At 40.1% G+C, this 24,166-nt stretch overlaps 2 protein-coding genes across 6 annotated transcripts in view; both read left to right on the top strand.

Moving 5' to 3' along the window:
• The first annotated feature begins 54 nt into the window (after positions 1 to 54).
• LOC121913116 (ictacalcin-like) lies at positions 55 to 2,324 on the top strand. Its single transcript, XM_042435790.1, has 3 exons — positions 55 to 127; positions 1,547 to 1,692; positions 2,001 to 2,324. The coding sequence occupies exons 2-3, from the start codon at positions 1,555 to 1,557 to the stop codon at positions 2,142 to 2,144; spliced, it is 282 nt and encodes a 93-aa protein (XP_042291724.1). The 5' UTR covers positions 55 to 127; positions 1,547 to 1,554; the 3' UTR covers positions 2,145 to 2,324.
• A 2,574-nt stretch (positions 2,325 to 4,898) lies between these two features.
• Positions 4,899 to 24,166, top strand: part of snx27a (sorting nexin 27a) — a 48,202-nt gene continuing 28,934 nt past the window's right edge. For 2 of the 5 annotated variants that reach the window (XM_042434562.1, XM_042434563.1), the window contains exons 1-12: positions 4,900 to 5,334; positions 8,317 to 8,542; positions 8,753 to 8,945; positions 9,347 to 9,411; positions 10,207 to 10,311; positions 10,582 to 10,660; positions 10,992 to 11,155; positions 12,765 to 12,854; positions 13,724 to 13,873; positions 13,989 to 14,117; positions 14,429 to 14,488; positions 14,668 to 14,716. In XM_042434562.1, the coding sequence (XP_042290496.1) occupies positions 5,024 to 5,334; positions 8,317 to 8,542; positions 8,753 to 8,945; positions 9,347 to 9,411; positions 10,207 to 10,311; positions 10,582 to 10,660; positions 10,992 to 11,155; positions 12,765 to 12,854; positions 13,724 to 13,873; positions 13,989 to 14,117; positions 14,429 to 14,488; positions 14,668 to 14,716 (1,621 nt within the window). In that variant the 5' untranslated portion in view covers positions 4,900 to 5,023. The other 3 variants (XM_042434559.1, XM_042434560.1, XM_042434561.1) reach the window with 3 other exon arrangements.

The raw sequence follows: 24,166 nt of genomic DNA, 5'->3' as shown, positions 1-24,166 counted from the left end.
ATTGAGGGAGGGATAAAGGGTGTGGTGATGTATAAAGTATCCTTTGCATCCAGTTTCTCCATCACTACAGCTCCTCAAGACTCCCTTTCACTCTTTAATCTCCTCGGATCTCAGCAAATCAGCCTTGGTGAGTAGAACATCTAAACAGTGTTGTTTGAGGTTTAGTTTCATTAGCACTAAAACTTTTTACGATGTGAAATTATTTTAAATGCAATAACTGTCACACCATTTCAGTAACTTTTATCTGTGCAAAGTTACCAGCTCTGCATGCAGTGTAGTGTTTGTTTTGTGCCAACTTTCACTTCTCTTCATTGCTTGTGAAACTTAACATTGCACAAGATATTTCTCACTTTGCTCCGATGCCAGTTATTTGGCTAATTTGAATCTGGAATATCCTTTTACTGATGCATTGCACATTCAGAAATTAGCATCAAGCTTTGACTCTTACTTTTAATTACAACCAAATTAAAAATCTAAAACAGTTATACAAACAGTATTATCTCTTCTTTTTGTGCTCTCTTCCTCCGCAATTCCCATCTGTTTACAAACTCTCACAGTTTCCTCCGACTACCACACCCCAGAGAGGGAAGAGCACCACGAGAGTGAGAATGGAACCAAAACTGACTCTCTGGGGTTCATGGAGTCAGTGGAAAACACACATTTCAGATATACAGCGTTAAGAAAACAAACATCTGACAACACTACTGGGACTTAAATCAAGTCTTGACCTGCTTCTTTACTTAGTTCTACTGAGTTACCCAGAGAGATTAAGTTGTTGTCATAACAGTGTCCTGTGTCACTCGCAGCAATGCTGCGTTAGAGACCGTTAACAGGGGGAAATGAGAGTGGCTGGGCCCTGGTGGAAACTACCAAGGGTTTATTTTTAACTAGCTCCATGGAAAACCCGGAGCCAAACACTGACAAAGACAAAAGCAATGATGTCAGCTGCTTGCAGCTAACGAGCACTTAATGAATGAAAGCTGGAATTCCTTTATGTTTCAAGCTAGTTATTATTATCAACATTTGTTTTGTATATCTTATTTGCTTAGCTGGCTTATAACCAGGATGTAAGATTTACAAGAGCAATGCTCAGTCTTTAAAAAAAAGAATTACATAACTTGTACCTCAGCTAAATGAATCTGTTCAGTTCACAGTTTAGCAGACGGAGCTTGCATTCTTCTTAGATATGAGCTCAGTCGCCTGTTGCCCTTCCTTCCCCCTTCAACCACTCCCTCAAGTTGAAGATATTTGGTCCTTTGTTAACATTCCAAATTTGACCACACCACCACATGATTCGTTATAGTGTGCATCAGTGGACGTTAACAGACCTTGACTCTGCCACTAGATGGAGTCATAGCAGGTTTAAATGAGAGCATCATCATCATGTGAGCAACTTCTTCACTTATTATTATGAAGATATGTAAGGAAAATACTTGGCCAGTCTGACCTGAACCCATTCCATCACAAGATGCTCTGATGATATAACGGAAAATTCAATTTGTCCATATTTAACTCTATTTCTTTTCTTTCTGTCCACTTAAACCAGCAATCATCATGTCTGACGTCCAGCAGGCTATGGCTCTCCTCATCACCTCCTTCAATAAATACTCTGGCAAAGAGGGGGACAAATACACCCTGAGTAAGGGAGAGCTGAAAGAGCTTCTTCAGAATGAATTGTCGGAGCTTCTGAGCGTGAGTGACCTCTGACCTCTCAATATCCCACCCTTGTAGGATGCATGAGTACCCCGGTATACTGTACATGTGTATTATGAAGCTTTGTATGGAGGATGGTGATGCTTCTGATAGAGTTTGTACATGATTACAGCCTGTAGTACTTTCTGGTTGTGACTATTCTTCTATGCTTTATTATGATGAAGGTCATGCTGAGAACTAACCTACACATGATTTAAAATAACCATCTACAAAATTGAATAATGTGTATATCTGGAATTTGTGTATAGTCAGTCTACATGTTTGTTAAATTCTTCTCTCACCTGCAGAAAGCCAATGACAAGGCAGCATTAGACCGCATTTTCAAGGACCTGGACACAAACAAGGACAACAGCGTGGACTTTGGTGAATTTGTCAACTTGGTGTCCTGCCTCACTCAGATGTGCCATGAGTACTTCACAAACAAAAAATAGGGTTACAAGCGCCACCTTGGGGTTAGCTAAAAGAGCCGCCTGCCTTGTGAAATAAAAGTGTGTCCCTTGACAGCTGTTCTGAAGGACAAAATATTTACTACTGCTTTAAGGCACTAAAAATAAATAAATAAATAACAAACTATGTTGTGTCACAGAATGCAATAAACTTTTTTTTTCTTTGAAACAATTGACTTGCGCAATTTGTGTGTTACTGCATGGCTGTAATATTTCTGCCAGTATTTTATAACAGTTGCACAGACACGTAGGCACCATAGTTTAAGTGAGCTCATGATACCTGTAATGTTTGCCCAAAACACAGTTAGTGGTTTAATTCTGTTGACACTTGGTTGTCATTCCTTAAATTTTACAGCATTAACTTTGGGAAAGAAAAAATACAACTGCAAGTTATGACAAGAAGGATGTTGATATTGCATGTATCATGCAAATGTAGAAAATCGTCACTGTAATTTTGTAGTTTTAAGATACTGTCTGAATTTTTTTGCATTTTTTTTAGACTCCACTACACATATATGATGAGTTTATTTAGTAAGTAGGCTACCTTGCAGAATGAGGGTTTACATGCACCATATAAAAGACAATAAGTTAATGATTTACCATACAATGGCTCACCGATTGGTGCTGACGCCTCACAGCTGAGGGTTTAAATCTGACCTGGTCAGTTGGAACTTTTCTATGCAGGGTCTGCATGTTTTTCTGTGTATGTGTGGTTTTCCTGTGGGTGCCCCAGTTCCCTCACACTGTCTACAGACATGCAGGTTAGATGAACTGGAAATTCTAAATTGCCTGTAGGTGTGACTGTGAATGCAGTTGTCTGTATGTGTTAGCCCTGTGATAGACTGGAGACCTGACCTGGTTGGACCCTTCCTGTCAGAACAGGCTGCCATGAAAAGGTATAAGATAGAAGTAGATGGGTGGATGAATAGCATGTATAGTTATAGCCCTGAACTATATAGGGATTACCACACGCATAAATGTAAGTATGTTTTAACATTGTGGCATGTCAGCACATTTTCCGCTCATATTTTTCAAGTAGAATTTTGAATAAGACTTAAAGTAGTTTTGCAAAGCGGCACTGATACTGATATTACTTTAATAACTGTAATTAGTTTCTTTTACTGTACACATTTGTTCTTTCAGCTTATATTTTGGACTCTGGTCCAGCATCCAGCAGTGATAAGCTCAAACACCAATAAACTTTTAACAACATGCTTCTTGTCAGTAATGAGTAATAATGTGCCTGAAGGGCTGACAACCTGCAGGTCTTCATTCCAACCGAATAGTACAGCAGGTGACATCAAAGGTTACTTCTCGCTCCCAGTTTCAAAGTTAGTAACCAGCACCTCTATTGCACACGGTTGTCCATCAGCAGTGTAGATGGATTGCACAAGATAACATTGATACAAAGCACAATGATATCAGTGCTCGGCATCAGAAATGTTTTATTTATGTTTTAATTTTAAATGAGAAAGAGAGAGAGAGAAAGAGAGAGAGGGTTCCCGAGAAAACAGTTGAAAATTATTTTCTGTTAAACCAAAACTAAAACAAGCACTTGACAACCAGTGAAACCACCTTTAACTCATCTGTCATGGTTTCCAAGTCTCAAATAAAAATATTTAACATGATGAATCCCAACTCTCCTTTAGATAAACAACACTAGGCTAGCACTTTATGGGCTTACATAACTGTCTATACTCTAGACCTTTTTAAGAGAAAATAATGAAATTATAATAAGACTAATCATGAAATTAAATTTAAATTTAAAATCATGTCAAAAAAGAAGACTTTTAATAATAATAATGAAGACACATGTAAGAGGAGAGAAATTAAATTGTCCTCAGAGGGGTTTTCTAAATAAATTTCCATAAAAATGTATATTACTATAAACATAGTATAGCCTATATATTAATATAAAACTTGAGTTACATTTCTGTTAGAATGTATATTTCTATAAAAAATATATCATTGTTAAAATATATGTGCTATTTAAATAATCTTATATTTAGTTTGAAAAAGCACTGCATTTAAAAAAGTGCAAACACAACGTTTTTATTGGTTAATATTGCTCCATATAATAAGGGAATTAGTGGCACAATCTAGAAATCTGTTGCTCATACTTTCACGTCAACAAATAATATCTTAAAGTCCCCCTCCACTCAAAAATGTGTTTTTCTTCTTGTTCCTACAGCTGGATGTTTGAGTTTCACTGTGCATAATGATGTGTGTGCTGCCTAAAGGGGAAAGTTTCTCTGTGCTCATTGAAAATCCAGTTTTAAGGGGCATGATTTTTGACATCACAAATAATTTGGAAGCCAATCCTGGTCCAATTTTTAATTTACACAAAGTGTGATGTGGAAACTTGAAGCCTCAAAGTGGACATACATTGAAAATGGACTTTACAATGTAGTAGTAGGAGACATTTTGTGTTCAGCAGTTAAACTTCTGAAACAAATATACATTTGCATATTTATAAATGCTGGAATTTTTAATGAGGGAGAAAGAGTAGATGTCATTTAAAGGATTTTAAGAAGATTATTGAAGGTTTTTGTGTAAAAATCATATCAGACCCAAATTATTATTCAAAGTAGAGTGTTTTATATACATATTAAAGCGTTTCTGGAGGGATGGTGAAACACTAAAGTGATATATAACTTTACATTGATACAAACAGAACAGCAGACCAGAATTTCGGTGACGCCTCCGGGAGGTCACGTTGTGTGTCAGTGTCTCGTGACGCTGCCGAGAGGCGGGTTATCAACAACAGAGTCGGTCTGTGGAGGTAACGCGGACAGAGCTCGAGTGTTGTTTTGAATTTGCTAGAAGACAGCACCGACTGGAGGGGGGTAGGGCCTGTGGATAAGATGGCGGATGTAGAAGGCGATGAAACTCGGTCGGCTCTCCCTTCTTCGTCCCGTAACGGCCCGGTTGTCGGTTTGTCTGCGGGAACCGCGGGCCAGAACACGGCTATGGTAGCGTCGGGTCCACGGATGGTCAGGATTGTCAAGTCCGAATCGGGCTACGGTTTCAACGTTCGCGGTCAAGTTAGCGAAGGAGGACAGCTTCGGAGCATCAACGGGGAACTGTACGCTCCCCTTCAGCATGTCAGCGCTGTTTTGCCCGGAGGTGCGGCAGACCGAGCCGGGATAGCGAAGGGTGACCGGATCCTGGAGGTGTAAGTCAGCTTCTCTCTTTTCACCTGAAGCCAGGTAGTTAGCAAGTAACGCTAGCTACCCAATTTAGCTGTTGATCCATTTTCAAGCATTAGCCATCTTCAAGGTATGCGTCACTTGTCTGTTATGATAACACAAGTAGGCGTTTGCTTAGATAACTAGTTATTTGTCTAACCAAAGTTATTTTTTTAACGTTACTAAGGGAAAGCTGTCTAAATATGTTGTAGTGTAGCAACACCAAGCTAATGCTAGTGAGCAGCGGTTAGTAGAAAGCTAACCAGCTTACATAAGTTGGACAACAGGCTGTGCATGTTGATTAGCTTTAGCCAGATAGCTAACCAGGTAGCTACCGTCTTGTTTGCTATCCCTGTTTGCGCAGTGCCTGTTTCAGCATGCTTTTGAGGACGAAATTCAAGTGACAGTCTTGTTGACATTGCATTGTCATATGAATAATAGTGGGGATGTGTATTATGACCCTGCCCGAAGACAGTGGATGGCAGTGTTGTCGCTCAAATTCAACATCATATATTGTGAGGTTGTGTGCGCTTCTTGTCTTGACGAGACACCGTTTGACAGACCAGCCGATCTGTTATAGTTACACAGGACAGTTGCAGGTGCTGTCCTTTGTTTTTATGCTTTATCCCATTCAGTATGCTTGAGTGGTTTTGATATATGTATAGCTGGATGCCGGTGACATCTTGCAGAGGTTTTTTTGTTTTGTTATGTTTTGTCGAGCTCTGTAGATCAGTAAAGGAAAGGAGCGAGTGAGCTATCAGTCAGCCAGTCAGCCTTTGATACTTAATGTACAATCTTGTTTTATAGCCTTTAGCCTTCAGTAGATATGTGGCAATTAGTTTTAAAGGGATATGTCCACATATAGCCTTCCTTAGTTCCTATTTGCAGACTTCTAATAATGACAGCCTCAAACACTCCCCCGTGTGCAAATGCTAAAAATGTTAATAAACAGTGGTGTACAATTACTATATATCATATGTTTGTTAGAAGACCGTGTGTATTTGTGGCCTAGGTTAAGTGTCAGTATGACGTTTGAGCGTTGAAAACATGCTAATGTAAACTGTGAACTGGATGAGCTCAACTCAGAGAAAGGGAGAAGAGAAACAGAGAACAAGGAACACTGGTTATAATACCACTTGCTGAGGCATCAAAAAAGTCCCCCCCCCCCACCCCCCACCCCTCCAGCCTGTGTTTTCTCAGTTGCAACTGTTAAATCTCTCTCTGGTCATATGACAGGACCTGTAGATATCATGTGATTTATTAACCAGCTTGGCCATTTTGCGAAAACACAAAAGAATCATACTGATAAGTATGTCATAACTCAGTGTTTTACTTAAAAGTTTTAGGAACATGGAAAGGGAACAATATGTTTTAATGGTGATAACCAGCTTAAGTATAGTATTTCTTAATTCTTTCTACTTATTACTGTCTGAGTGTGGTTTTTGTAGAACATCAGATTTTTCATAGTCAGACTACGAAGGAAATTATCATTGTCATTAAAAATGACCTTGTTGATCAGCTTTAATCATTTATTTTTTTTAAATTTTGATCAAACATTTAAATATGATATCTGTGAATATCAAAATACCCACAATGTAAAGAGCTGCTTGATTTTCTCCATTTCAGTTATGTGTGATTGTTTTTTTTAATGATTGTCAGACATCACTTTAGGTTCTGGTAACTTTTGAAAGGCATTTATCAGTATTTGTGATCATTTATTAACTAAACATTTCAATAAAATATAATCACTACATTAATTGATAATAAAAAAATTACTGATAACTAAATGGGAGCACTGCTACTTCACTGTTAACATTGCTTAATTTCCGTCTTAACCTAATTCACATTCTACCAACTCCCTTTGTTGCTGATCACCAACTAAGACGTCGCTCTGGCTGACACCGCTATGTTTCTGTTTTGTCTAACAAGAGGATGATGGGATCAGAGTAGTGGAGAGGGAGAGCTTTATCTTCACCTTTTTGGTCACCTCCTACCCCCCCCCAATTTCGCTGTTCAGTTGAACAACTCAGAGGAATGCCGTCACGTCGATCTCTACTCCCACAAAACAATACACCGGCTCTTCCCGTCTCCAACTGCTGACTTTATTCTCCACCACCCTCTTATATCAGTTTGTCTGATTATTTGATGCATGATACTACACTGATTAACAATACAAGGAAACATGGCCTATAGTTGACAAACCCATGCCCACAACTCTTGCTTACTCCCTCCTTTCCTGTGTCTGTCCCGCTGTTTCTCATAGGAAGATTAGCAAAGACACCTGATGCTGGTGCCATCTGGCCTCAGCAAAGCCAAGAAAGGAGGTGTATCACAGCACCAAAAGAAAGGGAGACATTAGAGCTGACCTGGTTATTCAGCCCTCCCATCATTGTGTTAATCAATGGAGGACGCTGACATTACCGCACACCACAATAGGACAATGTACAGGATGCACATTCGTAGCATAAATATTTTATCTGGTATCGCCCATGAGATTAAAGATCCACATTTAATACAGTTTGTTTGTCAGGGGTGATTGTAAAATTAAGGTTTCTGCTATTAGCTGTGTTCATTCAGCCACAGCAATCCCTGGCTTCATGGTAGTTTGCATAAAAATGATTACTCATTGACTTTTAATTGTGGGAAAAGAGAGCACTGGTATCGGATTTGGTATCTGCAGATAGCCTGAGTTGTGGTATCAATATTGGTAGAGAAAAAGTTGGATCAGTGCACCCCTAATTATTATTCCCACCAAAGATACTACCAGACTAGCATGGTAAATATCTGCTCAAGCTCTGCCGTGGTCAGTGCTGAATGCTTGATCTGTTTGCTCACGCAGGTCATAAAAACATATTAACATAAGTTGACCATGTGAAAGACACTGTGAAAAGACAGTTTCACAGCTCTTAGCTAATTATCTCTCCCTCCCTTCTTCCTCCACTTTTTCTCTTGCTTTCACTTCCCTCCAGTAATGGGGTGAGTGTGGAGGGTGCCACTCATAAGCAGGTTGTGGACCTGATCCGCGCCGGAGAGAAGGAGCTGGTTCTGGCGGTGCTGTCTGTTCCGCCCCAGGAGGCTGATGGGTTGGAAGGCGGAGAGGATGTCCAACCCAACTATGACTACAGTGACAAGCAGGCCGTGCCCATTTCCATTCCCACATACAAACATGTAGAGCAGCACTCCGAGAGGTTTGTGGTGAGTGCAGATTTTACAGTTCACTTTGCCATTTTCTTTCTCAAAACAATGAAAAGACAATGGTGGCTACTCTCAAAACATCTCTCATATAAGTAGAAATTTATAGCTATTTCTGTGTTTGTATCAAATAAAATGTCACTCTTTTTAGTCTGTCCTTCTACTCCTATTCACTCTGGCCTATCTGTCCTGTCTTTTTCTTAATGGCCATAGGTGTACAATGTGTATATGTCAGGCAGACAGCTGTGCTCAAAGCGCTACAGGGAGTTTGCCATCCTACACCAAAACTTGAAGAGGGAGTTTTCCAACTTCAACTTTCCAAAACTTCCTGGCAAATGGCCCTTCTCCCTTTCTGAACAGCAGCTAGATGCTCGTCGTAGAGGCCTGGAGGAATACCTTGAGCGAGGTAGGCGTTTTTTCTTTTAAAGGTCACAAGCGACTTGTGTATTGATTTTCTGTATGGGCAAAGACAAAAGGATTTTCAAATACCATCAATATGTTGTTCAAGGGGAATTACGGCTCCATACTTCAACCTAGACCCACTGAAATCCGCGTGTACACACCAAGGGAAGAAATGGAAAGAAGAACAAAATAGGCCAAGCATTAGTTGTGACTGCGTGCAGTGGATGTGAATTTGTTTTTCTTTTTTTTGTGTTTTCAAACAATTTTCCATTGTACATGGACAATACTGTTAATCTGAACACACAGGAGACTGAAGCAACATGACATTTAGCTGTCCTTTGTTTATTTGATTTACTTTGACCTCCCCTCTTTCTCTCCTTTCTCTTTCTTTGTATATATCTCTAGTTTGCTCCGTGCGGGTGATCGGTGAGAGTGACATCATGCAGGAGTTTCTCTCTGAATCAGATGAGGTATGCATCACATTTGTGCATGTAGCATTATCATTCCACTGTTCTTGGGTTATGCGATGTTGTCATTTCTATAATGGTTGTCGTTGTAATATGAATTGTATTAGATTTAAATTGAGCTATTTCTGCATGATTCTGCCCTTTCAAAAGTTGTAGCTTTGACTGGAAAAAAAAGTTTTCCTGCAAATCTTTCAAAACTTTCTCTGATGTACAACTTTTGTTTATTAAGACAGGGAATCGGCACACTGCACAGCACACAGTGCCTTGTTTATTACACTGCTCAGTGTTGTTTCCATAGATAGATCAAAGTCAGTCGTTCATTTTTGATATCCTAATTGAGGATATTAGGGATGTATTTGTCTGATATTCTGTATCTGAATTTGATCCTAATCATGGGGATTTTGGGGGAATTCTAAACTTAAAATTTAATTAGGAATATATCTATTTAATATCATTGAGTTTTTAGGTGTAAAAAAATAAGCTAATTGCCATTAAAAAAGCATCAGCTGTTATGGCAGTTGAGTTTAATTGCTTGAAAGTAGCTGGCTGGAATAACAAAAGCTAAAATAAATACAATACTACTGATTTAATCTGGCACTTGCAGAAACACAAATGGGGGATTAGGACTACTCACAGATAGTTCTGGTTTAGTTATGTATTTTGTTTGTTTTGATAATCCTTAAGAACTTCAATACAAACATATGCATATATACAGGCAGGCACACATTCTTGTTACTCCAGTCATGAGTTAGGGTTAGGGTTTACAACATTTCTCACCATATTTTGCTTTCTGTGCAGAACTACAATGGAGTAACAGATGTAGAACTGCGAATAGCCCTGCCAGACAAGACCACCATCTCTGTCAGAGTCCGCAAGAACAGCACCACAGACCAGGTGTACCAGGTAAAACCACATACATTACCCACATCTGCTTGAATATTTCCTTATTGTTTGGACGTCTGCATCGTGCATCTGTAAATCAAATCTTGCCTGTTATTAAATGCATAATATAAATTTGGGGAAAATGTACATAACACAACAGTAAAATAAGGAAAAAACTAAGGTAAAACTAATGCAGGCAGACAGTTTTAAAGATAAATGTTCATGTTGCGGTCTATCAGAAATTCTCAGAGTGTTTTTTGCATCGCTGACTCTGTATTGCTCTTCCTGCAGGCATTAGTGTTGAAGGTTGGAATGGACAGTATTATGGCCAGCTACTTTGCCCTTTTTGAAGTCATCAACCACTCGTTTGGTAAGAACTCTGTATTTGATGTTTTATCAGCATTTCACATGGTGATTTCACAGAGCACTTTCACATACTTTCATGTGTTTCATTTCAAAGCCCTCTCCACCCCCTCCGGGGTGAGTTCATCACATGACCACTATTTTTCTAAATTAAGACTTGTATCATGCAACTGCTCAGTTTAAATACATTGAGCCTAAGGTTACATGTGCATTTTTGGACAAGGGCAGGTAATTTGGTACAGACTGGACTTCATTATTTTTCAAATAACTAAACACATCCCTCCTGCCCTTCATCCCCCTCCTCATCTCTCTCCTCCTTTCTATTTTTTTTGTTCCAGTGCGGAAGCTGGCACCTAATGAGTTCCCCCACAAGCTTTATGTGCAGAACTACACGTCGGCAGTGCCTGGGACTTGCTTGGCGCTCCGCAAATGGTTGTTCAGCTTCCAGGAGGAGGAGTTGCTCAGAGACAACCCGCTGGCACTGCACTACTGCTTTCACCAGGTAATAACAACAATTGAATCCCACTTGCCATGGACTTAAGGGAACTCAACTAAACATTAGAGCTAGTGGATTTTTTTCCTTCAAGAGTTTATTTACTTCTTTCTGAGCTGAAGCACTGTTCAGACATGCATGGATGTTTCATCATTTTTTGGTCATGGATAGTTTCTGCCATAACCAGGGAAACATACTGTAACACCACATTGGCAGCCTGTCTGATTTTTGCACAACCCTTTTCCTGTTTACTATTTATATCAGTCCTCTGTGAATGTTTTTATTCTTTACCCTTTGCTGCCCTTTTGAACATATCCAGTCAGTGAACAAAAGGTTACTTTCCCAACATGCTATGACACTAACTGGGAATAGACATTAAAAGCAAGCCGTGAGCAGCACATAAGTGCTACTGAAGCATCCAGTCCGTTCAATGCACACCGACTCCTTTTGGCCGTCTCTGTCCTCAGAAGCAGCTGCCCTGTCATCAGCACAACGCCTGAGGCTTCAGTCATTCCCATTTCTGATAGTCCGTCTAGTGAAGCGGACTATCAGAACTTTACTTTTTTTTCAAGTAGGCTCCATGGGAAGTATACTGTAAGAAAACGGGATTGGTTTCATTTATTGATTCATTGATTTTCCCTGCCTGAAATTTGCCTATAGTGAAATCAGAAAGCACACAGCAACTCTGGGGGCCTTGATCAATAATGATATATAGCACTAATAAGTACACAACATACAAACTGTCTGTTAGTGGAAATAAGGCTTTACTAAGCCTGCCAGTGAAAAAAACACGAGGTCCTGTGGTGAGAAGCGTCACATGTGCGTGTCTCAGAAGTCAGTGTGGATTGATACATTTGATAAAATAGAGGCCTGTATGTTCTGTGAATTGGGAAACATCAAAAATGCCTCTGAGGCTTCTGGTGTGGACTTCCCATAACGCAAGCAAATAATGGCTTAGCACTAGTTGAATTCTTGCTGACTTGGAGTGCATAGGTAAATAATTGATTACGATAACAGCTTATTATTTGGTGTTTACCCAGGCCAGTAACTGAAATACTCCCTAAAATACATCCTGAACAAAATATCCCAGTCAGGAAGTCTTACAAATGACCAAGAATTGAAATCAGTGTTGAGAATTTCCACCAGGTTCTTTTTTAAGACAACAGAGAAACTTGAATATTATTAAAGCTAGCAAAACTCCCTCACAATTTTTGAAGTACAAAGTGTGAACTGGAAAATTAATCCTCTAATACAAATGCACTAAAAATAGCCATTGCAGCAGCAGCAGCAGCAGCAGCAGCCTACAGGCTAGGCTGTGCGTTGACCAATAAAGGTCACTACCTGAAGCATTTCAGGCATGTGAGGTTCAGCAGTGACCTATTAAAACTCTAATTTCTAACAGCACATTCAGCATATGTAGATGCCTGCATTTCTGACAAGCATGAAAATACTCAAAATGTACACGATTATTGCTGCCATTCAGGGATCTCAGAATATTTTCCTGCTAAATCCTTTTAATGGATAATCATTTTTATTCTGTGACCTCAAATGATAAATGGTGTTGTATCTCTACAAGCCACCCTAACCCCCATCTACCCCACCCCCCCTGTCTGTCTAGGCACTGGATGATGTGAAGAAGGGATTCATAAAAACAGAGGACAAATCCTACCAGCTGCAGAAACTGGCAGAGCAGCGCAAGATGGCCACGGTCAGTCCCACAGACCAGTCTTTGTTCAGGGAGGGGATTGGGATGACTCCACTCTTTGCCTGCTTACCAGAGCCATCACCAAAACGTTACCAAAGATGAACAGAAAAGGCAGAAACCCTTTCACATTTTAGAATAACACTGCCTATGGTATAAAAAGAGATAAAGCTGTTGAATTAAAATTGATGTTGCTAAAGGCTTCAGTGAGTGTGAGGACCACTGCAAATAAAGTTAAAACTCTATTCACAGCTATGTTGCCACCCTGGCTAAATGTTGAATTGACTAAATGGACAGCATTTATATAGCACTTTTATCCAAACTGCTTTACAATTTGGCTTTCATTCACCCATAAACACACACACACACACACACACTGATGGCAGCTGGCTACCTTTCAAGCCACTGGCCTAACAACACCCAGGAGCAATTTGGAGTGTCTTACTCAAGGACACTTGGACTTATGGAGGAGCAAGGGATCAAACCACTGACCCTGTCATTTGGCTACATGCACCCTTACCTGTGTCTCTTGAATGCTCACTGCTGAACAGTTTTTGTACATTAAAATTGTGGTGTGCCTTTCTAACAGCACACAACAACAAAAATGTCTTAAAGCAGCAGTATCTCTTTAATAAACTGAAATATTCTTACAAATATGCCAGTATTGGTAATGAATTAAGAGTAGTTAGGGTTAGTGAAGAAATCTGATTAGTGTCCAAGTGCATGTTAACTGGCGTTTTAATCAAGTCTTATAAACGTGTAATCTGATTTTCTGCCTCAATCTGATTGCTCACAGTAAGCTTGAGTTTTGTAGTGCAATAGTCACTGATGTGTGTGTGTGTGTGTGTGTGCTTCATCAAACCTCTGTGTGTTAGTACCTGAGCCTGTTGCGGTCATGTGAGGGGTACAACGAGGTGACGTTCCCCCACTGCCCTTGTGACTCCAGGAGGAAGGGACACGTCATCACAGCTATCAGCATCCATCACTTCAAGTTGCATGCTTGCACCGAGGATGGCACACTGGAGGTGAGTCTATTTTTTTTGCTTGTGTGTATGTGTGTGTCAGAATAGAGGATCCAACCCAATCACCAAACACTGAATTGTGAGAACTTACCTACTGTCAACTCCGCCCATCCCCCAGAACCAGGTGATAGCTTTTGAGTGGGGGGAGATGCAGCGCTGGGACACTGACGAGGAGGGGATGGCTTTCTGTTTCGAGTACGCCAGAGGAGAGAAGAAACCTCGCTGGGTCAAGATCTTCACTCCATACGTGAGTGTACACACATCTGCACCACTGTAAGATGAGTTTAGCACTTCTATTATATTTATGTATTCATTTGTTCAGTCAGGAATTTGCTGTTTTAGGGTGACATACTGTGATTTTTTACACTGAGGAAGTTATAAAATTCCATCAACACTATAACACATGCATGAATTAATAACATAATGTAATCAAAGCAGTAGTGAGAAGGAGCAAAGGCAGCAGGTGAATGGCTCCTTGTCATATTAACTTTGTACAGCGAAGGTGCTGTAACTAAAGACTGAATAACTTTTTTTTGTTTTGCTTTTTTTTCCCCCCAGTTTAACTACATGCATGAGTGCTTTGAGCGGGTCTTTTGTGAGCTGAAGTGGAGGAAACAGGTACAGACCACTCCTTTCCTCTTTCATTCTGGAAGGCACATGACTCCATGCCAAGTCATGAAAGTCTAAACTTAGCTTATTATTACGTTTATCTCAACAAATGCAATAAGCCACTAACTTTTTTATGGGTTATTTCAGGCTTTTGAGTGTGATTCTTTTTTTTTTAACTGTTTGTTCAGGTTGAGGAAGAAGCATCTGACAAAGACAACAAAAACTGCAGTAACACTGGTAAGCTTTTCTTGTGTATTTTTTGTCCTAAATACAAAACAATATTATTCTTAGTAACACTTGGTAAAACAACACCAGCACTGAAGAGTTTGAGGCAAGATTTCAAATAGGGGAAATCATAAAGGAATATGTATTCAGATGTGGTACTGTGGTACCATGAATTATGCAAACATTTCCTGTCTGGCGAAAACTAAAACAGCAGGGGGAGGGAAAGGATTTCAAGTCTGCCACCTTCTTTTATTCCAATGTGTTTAAAGGAAAGAATATGTGTGAACGTTTATAAGTAACTTGTGTTCACTGACATTAAATCACTGCAGACCTACAAGGGCTGCATTCAGATACACTTGTATTGTTTTATTATCTCTTCCGTTCAGCTCCTATTGGCTCCTACAAGGCACTGAACAAAGTCATGGGGAAACTACAAAACAGAGGAAAGGCTGCATTTTTGTAGACAGTTCACCCCAGTTTCACAGTATTTTTTCAACACCTTAGGAGAGAGTAAATTGTCCTCCGGTGCTGTCAGATATCTGCGAGAAAACAATACTGGTGTATTTGTGCATACAGGAAGAAAAAGGCAATTAGAATAGATGCATGTATAGACATGTGACTTGCTATCAGAGCCATCTCAAAGAGACCCACACAGTAGAGGGAAGTTGAAACTATTTGGCCCATGTGAGCCAGCACGAGACTAGCGATACAAGTATGTCGACAAACAACTGCGAGGCATGAGGACGAGTGAGCAAACTTTTGGAGTTACAGGAAAGGAGACAGATAAAGAACAACTAAGAAGGTTGAGGACTTCAGAGTCGTCCAGACACAAGACGAGGGTTCAGTTTGCTACAAAGGGAAAGTAGAAACTCAGGGACATCTGTGTTGTGTTCTGCCTGCATTTTCTTAAGTCACATTACATGCAAAAAGCTCATCATTCAGATTTGTCCCCTGAACCGTCTCTCTGTATTCCAGAGTATCTGCCTCCTCTGGAGACACAGCAGAAGGGATGGCGCCACCTAGGGGGGGAGATTGCGACTTCCTAAAACTATTGGTCATCACTCGAACTAGAATTGGTCCACTCGCATCATCACAGCCACCCCAGAGAGCGCCCATCGACAAAACACAGAACTGAGTGACAGACTGAGGCGATCCATGCCCCGAAAAACAAACTGGAATTGACCAATTTGGGAAATTGGAATAGTCACACTAAACCAAACCCAGGGATACACACAGCAAGAAGAGCAATGAAGGAAAATAAACAAAAGCCAACTTTCATGTCATTTACTAGATCTCCATAGCGTGTCTGTTGTTTTTCCTCCATGCATCCGCTCCGTGATGTGGGGCAGGACACAAGCAAAGTCTCGCTAGTGGTTGAGATGTAACACATACATGAAGTGTGTGACTGGTCGAGGTTACCACAGCACTGCGGGCATCATTTTTGCGCAAAGGAAGCACCTCGGTGAAACGCCACTTGATAAGGCAGCTGACATCCGGGATGGGACTGTGACGGTCAGTTCTCTTAACACGATCTGCTCGGTCTAAAGCCTTCAGCTTGGCCCTCCTCCGCTGAGCTAGAACTGAGACGATGGAGATGAAAATAAGAAGGGAGGGATACAGGAAAATGGGGTTCTCATGACTCTTTTCACAGGCAGTGATTACGAAAGAAAGCAAAATCTTTTGCTTTACACAGATGCTGGATATTAACAGAAAAATTATGTTTTCTATTTGTGGGGTCAGAAGTATTCTGTCTTTGTCAGAAAACACAGGCGATGCAAATGTAACTAACTGAAAACATATGGGGGACATGTTCATAATTATGTGTATGTTTAACAAACTTATTTCTGATAAAATGTAGATTAATATAAGACCTATAATAATTGGTTTCTTGATCTAACACAATGAAATACTAACTCACTTGCATTCAAGCGGCAACTAATCTCCATGTTTCACTTCGTCTTCTGGTCTAACTACTTCAGAACGACGTCTGTTGGCAGTAAACCATTAATGTCAGTATGGATATTTATCCCCCTCGCAAGTGTTTTGACTGTGGTGATTTTGCAGAGCTTGGAAGTTGAGAGGAAGAGGTGTTCTCTTTCTCGACTTTGTGCAGGGATATCTTGAAAAAGAGGTTGTCAGGCTAAAGGGTTGATGTTTCTGAAATGTCACACGTTCCCCACGGGGGAATCTGACCAACTAATTGTGACTACAAGGACAAAACAAGAGAGTTTTTAAGAGTACGTCCATTGAGCTGCAGTTTTCTGAACAGGCAGCAGAGAGCAGCAGAGTGTAAGAGAGATTTAGTCGTAGGTTTTGAGCAGAGAGAGAAATCGTCTCAGAGCTTCTTAAAGAGTGATTCCCTCGGGCTTTGTAAGTCACCCACCAAAGTATCACTCCTCTGCAGTTTGTCCATTAACCACGTCGGGAGGACAGATGGTGTGCGCGTGCGTGTGTTGTACAGAGAGTGGATGGAGCATGAAGTTGTGTGACTGTGACCATAGCCATCAGCATACATAGCAATGCAGGCAGATGTCTGCCTCATAGTGCAACTAAATGGATACAGTATTAGTTGTGTGTGTTTATGCACATGACAAAAGATGATATGGCAGTTTTACGGTTTTTACTTTTTTTTTTTTGGTTGTTTTTTTTAAGCAGCATTTCTTTTTTTTTCATACAGAGAAAACAGGTTTATTCGAGGGTTCATTTGTCTCACTTTAAATGTGTAGAACACATAGTTTAGTAAAGGTTTACATCCTGACAGAAAATGGAGACATTGTGCAGAAATGTATTGATTTTTTTACCTAAATGCAATAGAGTTTTGTTTATCCCACTAAGGGCTAGAAGTTAATCTCGGCTGATTCATTACTGACTGATCCTTGTGTTCTGCTCGCCTTCTGGCAGCGACCAATAACCTGAATCTGATGTGTCATGTTAGTTCACTTTTTTATTCACATTGACTTTCAGAGCTCAAGTACAAGTTTCACCTGAATTCATTTTACAGTTGAGCTTAGTTTTCGCTTCAATACATTTTTATTTCATGCTGAGATATAGTCATAATTTGCTTTCAATCAGTTACCTTGGAGCATGCTTTTCTGTGTGTGTGTGTGTGTGTGTGTGCTGTTTGTGTGTGTGTGTCCTCTGTGTTTTATCATTGACATTGCTGATAAGCTTTTAGGCTCTGATTGGACGTGTCTGATGAGCTGTCGGCGTGCGAGGCAGCAAATGAAGATGGGGTTTTATATCTGTTCGACAATGGAGACGCCAGACAGATGGAGACAAATGGGAGGCGTCTCCTATTGTCTAGCTAACATTCACAGCCTCTCCCATGCTTTTTCAGCATAACACACACACACACACACACATCCCTGTCTCCCTGCACCTCTGTCTTTGTGGTCTGTCAAAATTGTTAAGCAACATCACAAGATATTTTGCTATTTGTCATCCAGTTGTTGCCTGTGTTACACAACATCCTATAGCAATACATACCATACTGTAGTAGCATACTGTGTGTTTTACTCACACACACCACAGATAGCTGGATTGAGAAAAAAAAAAGGGTGCAATGTGCATTGGATTGCAGGATGGTCATTTTGACAGCCAAAGTAATAGCCAATTTAGAGATGGATGACATAAGAATTGGAGGTGCTCGACCATGACGTGTTTTTTGTATGTTTTTTTATAAGCTATAGAGCCAGAGGCAGATAGAGGTTGTGTGTTTGTGTGTGTTGGCTTGTCTGTCCTGTGCTCTTACTCTCTCCAGGTTGGTCTCCCATCATCACAAGGGGATGTGGTTGCCGTGGCAGCACCACATTGGCTTAACATGCTCAGTACAGCCTCAGTTCCTTTTATTCCCGTCAGCCGACGGACTCACTCCTCCCAATAATGTATTCAAAGCAGTGTTTTTTACTGTTTGATGTTTGTTCTCTGTCCCTGTGGTTTGTGCTGCTGTGAATAGGCTTTTAGAAAGCTGCTGGGTTTTTTTTTTTTTGTTTTGTTTTGTTTATTTTTGTGTCTCAGTTTGTCTCGTCTGCGCCAGGTGCCATCTTATGCTCAGTCTCAGTCACAGGCAGGTGTGCGTACTGTCAGTTGTCGTCCGTTTCAGCCATCAGTGAGGTAAATGTCATAGTAACAGTGTTCAGGTGAAAGCCGAGAGATGACAAGAATGTTAATAAGCACGTCTTTGTACGGGTTGACCCATGTTTGATATTTTTCGTTTGTCAGTGTACGCTGTGCTGTGTGTGCTGTGTACGACTCTTTATAAAAAGGAGAATGAATTTCACACAGATGAAAAGAATGTTGGTTTGCACCACAAACACGGCGGCAGTAGAATACGAGATGGACAGATCCATGCGTGGACAGCACGTGAGGCTCAGAAAGTTTGTGTTCATCACGACGGCCACTGAAATGCTCATCTTAAATGATGGTGTTGCTATAGTAACACACCAGTTTCCTGGAGTCTCGTGTGTTAATTCGGCGCTGATTTCCATAACATAATTCAGCGGCAGATATCTTAAAAGATTTTCAATGTTATTTCTACAGCATTTCACAAGGCTCCTGACTCCAATGTTTGAAGTGGTGTTTATGAGGCCGCTCAGTCAGTCTCTTCTCTTTTGACACTGTTGATTCAGTCAGAGCCGCTACGCTAGTCTCAGCAGCAATGCTTTTGTGTAGACCTGATTATTCGTCGACCTCTGGAACACACCTCCCACTCAGAGGGCCTTAGCTGCTGGCTTTCCCCGTGTCAGCTGACGTGTCCTACCTATGACAAATACGAAAGGTGGATGTAAGTGCTGTTTAAAAAAGTGTTAGCCTTTGTGTAATTAATTTCTGTTCATTGCTTTGAAACACACAGGGCTTTTCCATGGCAAGTAGGCAGTGACATGAATTAATTAAAAACATAAGCCTTGTTTGTTTGTCTATTACATAACCTGTAAATAGTTGTTTTAAAAAGAAAAAGAGGATATCCTTTGGACAAAATGCACTCTTGTTTCTCCAACTCGAAAACTTTTATTTATTTAAGCAGAAATTATACAGATTGGGGAAATGATGGTGTACAACACTAGAGCCACCGTCGATCATTAATTTTGTGTGTGGTGAATGGCTACATGGAGGATTAGCTAACTACCGTACACAATGAACCAAGCTGTTTTAAAAGAGAAGCAGTGTCACATTTACTAAGTGTCTAAAGACATCAATTAACACCTGACGCTGAACCAGGCTACAAAATGGAGAGTTTTATATCTTAAAAAAACAAAAACAAATGAAGGTTTACTAACCAATATAAGAAAAAGGATAAAAAAGGTTTGAACATGTTGTGTAGAGTAATAAATTGTAACAATATTTTAAATAAAGTTATATATTGGGAAAAATGCTGTTGGTCTACATTTATTTACTCCCTTTTGGACATAAAGTGAACTGTAAACATTTTTTTTTATGTCTGCAGTAATCTGAATTAGCTTCCAGGAGGCTTTCCACCAGCTCTTAAATGATAAAGCACTCAGGTTGTGTTTATCAATGTATGGATTTTGTTCCTGTCCGGCGGGACCAAGCCAATGTCAAGAAATGTCTTCCTATAATGACATAAAGTGATAAAGCAACAGAAGCGCTCATCTGGGGCCAATTAACTTCTTGAAAAGACCAGATGAGTGCACCTACGGTAATAAGGTTTTAACGTCTTCTTAAATTTGAATTGGTCAAAATGTTACAGCCATGCTGAATAAATTGCTTTAATGAATGTTTCTTTTGGGAGGTGCCAAGCAAGGTGACGGCACATTTTAAACACTTCTTCGGTCTCAAGGTCTTCTCTAACCGCCTCCCGCTCGGAGAGACAAGTCTTTGTGCGTGTGTGGGAGGCGTTTATGTGAATGTAGTTCATATTAAGTTGCTGGTGGTAGTGTTAAGCTCAGAGCAAAACTGTCAAGGGGCTGGAGCTAATTTGAAAGGCTATTTTTGTTTTTCTCAACACGTCTAACTGCACTGTACAGCATGCTGGATGAGAAATGAAGGAAGGAAGGATGGATGATCATGACAAGGAATAGATGTGACAGTTTGCTGGCAGGACTTCAGTATCTCCCCTCACCACCAAAAAAGGTCTGAGACAAATTGAAAGCATAATATCTATTGTCTGGCACTATACAAATAACAGAGCGGTGCTTGAGGCTTGATTAGTAGTTTTCTCATTTATGGTTGGCGGTGGCATATGCTTTACTTTCTCTTAGTCCACTGCATTACTGGTTATGATTGTTTACTAATCGACCTCTTTTAAAATATTCATATTTCCTGCATAAAAAACAGCCCCAGGTCTGCAGGAAAGCGAATAGTGTCATACGGTACATAACAGTTCCCATGGCATGGAGCACCGGCGCTAATAAAAGGTCCACAGATACATTATTCTAGCATATGAACCGGCACAGTGACATTTTGATGGTCACATGCTGTACAGATCTTTATGTTGTTCACTGTGCTGCGCGGAAGCTGTTGCAGTCCGTAGGGAGATTGTGGGAAACTGAGGTGAGGCATAATTCAAACCAAAAATACGAGTCCTGTTAATGCATCCTATGGAACCAAGCCCATAAAATGTTGTGTGCATTGGCACAGTCGAGGTGAAAATACTCATCTCATTAGCGCTGTCTCACGTAGGCGCTGTGTGCTGACTGCAGGCTGCCACCCTGACTTCACCACCTCTCCTCACTTTCCATTTTTCTCATGTCAAACTAGGAGAAAAGATAGTTGCAGGCTGAAAGTTTCTTACTGTATGATCGATTAGGTTTGACTATTGACTAATTCTGAATCCTTAGCTTAGTATCACATATATAGTATTAATACTTTGAACTGTAAATCAGCAAATCAGTGCTTACTGGCATTGTGAAGTGCATTTACACAATGCTGGTATTAAAGGGACCATATCCACCTTTTCCACAAGTTAACACAATTCCCCGAGGTCTTAATAAAATGTATTTGACATGCTTTGGTCAAAATACCACAAGAACTGCAGCGGTCTTCTCATCCTGTGTAAACAGCTATGTTCAGAACGGCTGGTTTGAGTGCCTGTCCCGTCCACCTCACCCCCCTCTTCTGCAGGGTGTGTCGGCTACCATGGCAACTGTTGAATGTGAATCTTAGAGAAACATGGCTGCCAGACAAAACAGTGATGCAGCCAACACACCAAACGCCTTGCATTACTTGCATGAGTTTGACCGTGGAATCATTTGTGTTTTCGCCTCAAACAGCCCAGCGAGCAATGGCAGGCAGCCAACTAGTCCCTTGCTAGTGCAGTGATGTTACTGAAGCTCAGCCTGAATGAACCCTGAGTAAACTTAGATTTTGCTGTGATTTAATTGCAATAAAGAGATCAAAAGGATGTTGAAATAACTGCATCATCATGCCGATTTGTAAAAAGTTTGAATTCATGCTTTGCTCAGGTCTGTCCGCAAGACGACAAGCAAACAACTTTTAAAATGCTCGTCTTCAGAATAGAGTTCAGATCAATCAGGGCTATGATAACATTGTAGCTGCTGCATCCACACTCAAAATAACAACATCTAAAGGCATAAATACAGCAGCAACGTTATTGTTTATACACATAGATATCTACATAATGTGTAACTTTAAAATTATAGAAACTTACCGGAATTTAAGATATCTATTATTGATAACAGCATCTGAGGTGGTGTGTGACTCCGGTGTTAATTTAGCTCCAGCTAGGCTGAGAAGCAAGTTCGAAGATAAATCCACTTAATCTCAAAAGTTTAAAAAATAAACTGCTCCGGATCAGAGCAGAATTGGGTGTTTATTCCTTGATAAGATGAATCAGGAGCAGCAGTAACACAGGACTCTCTGGCTCTGCTACCCGGCTCTCTCCTCCAGAGCTGGCCGGCGCTCAGCAGCCATCTTCGGCAAACAGCAGCTCTGTCCCCCGGTCCAGCCCCACGATACGCAAATATTTCGCCCATAGCTTAGCTTAGTTTAGCTTAGCTTAGTTTACTGGGTAGTGGCCAGCGCTTGCGAGAAAAACATGGCGGATCTCAGGAAATTTAGTGGGTGGAGACTCAGATAGAGGCATGGATGTGGGGGGCGATACAATTTCAATGAAGCCCCAAGTGACGCAAGACGGGGCATTAAATCTGAATTGCTTGCTGAATCAAGAGTACAGAGCAAGCAGCCCACACCAAATGCACTGAGTTGTCTTATTTCACAGTGTGTGTGTTAGTAGGCACATCAGAGACCCAAATATATACACACAAGAACTGAAAAAGTGAGTTTTTCATAATATGGCCTTTAATCACAAATTTGAGGTACTTGTGCTTTACTTATATTATACTTTAAGTCCATAACACTGTACTTTTTGCTCCACTTCATTTATTTAACAGCTGCTTTGTAGATGATGGATTCACATAAAAATACATAATCATGTTATTCATTATGCAACACTTTTATAGGTTTAACTACCCCTGAAATTAGGTAAATGAGCTCAATCTTAGCCAGCTAGAACATTAAAATGCTGATTACACATTTTTGCACCAATGATTATGATCCAATAATAGAATATATATATATATATATATATATTTATAATATATATATCTTATATATATATAAAAATAATATTTCAAAGGTGCCATTGTGCAAATTTGAATTTTGCTGATAATTCTTAAGTACTTTAACTTACAGATCATTTAAAATGTATGATTAGTAGGTTGATTCTAATGTAAAGAAGCATCTTTACATCTGAATTCCACCATTACTGGGGCACCCTAATTAATACTAATTGAATCAACAGAAACTTAATCAGTAACTATTTTGATTATCAAATTGTCATTTGATTTTCTTTTCAAGCAGAAATTCAACAAATTTTCTGGTGCCAGCCCCTTAAATGTGAGGATTTGAGCATTTTCTCCAGTTTATATCATTGTTAATTTAATATCTTTGGGTTTTGGACTATTGCTTGAAAAAAACAACACTTTTGAAGATGTGACCTTGAGCTTCAGAAAACTGAGAGACATTTTTCACAGTTTTCTAACATTTTAGACAAAAAGACTGATTAATCAAGAAAATAATCGGCAGATTAATAGTTGCAAAGAACAGTCTTAATAACGTGAAACTGGATAAGATGGATCAACAGCCATTGATTGAACAGTTTAAACAGAATTCAGCCCTTTTGTACATACACTCCTCTCCTGAGCATTCAACAGATATTAACTGTCAGGTTGGAATAATGTCATCATTGCCACAGAGTGGGTTGTTACCCAGTGGTCACACTTGAGGGAAAATGTGTTAAGTCCACTTAATGTCCACTTGTATTGAGGCTTCAGTGAAAACAGTGTGGGAGTCTCTCCAACATGCCATTCTCAGTTTTACACTGAAGCAGCTGTGGTGGTCTTTTGCTGTTAGATTTATGCTTTGTCTGTCTTTTCTTGTGTGTTTATCCACTTTTCTAAGCTAATTGTTTTATTGTGTCTCTTC

Source organism: Thunnus maccoyii, chromosome 15, assembly GCF_910596095.1.
Source record: "Thunnus maccoyii chromosome 15, fThuMac1.1, whole genome shotgun sequence".
NCBI classification, from domain to species: domain Eukaryota; kingdom Metazoa; phylum Chordata; class Actinopteri; order Scombriformes; family Scombridae; genus Thunnus; species Thunnus maccoyii.
Note: the sequence above shows the minus strand (reverse complement) of the source record. Positions and strands in the feature narration are given on the sequence as shown.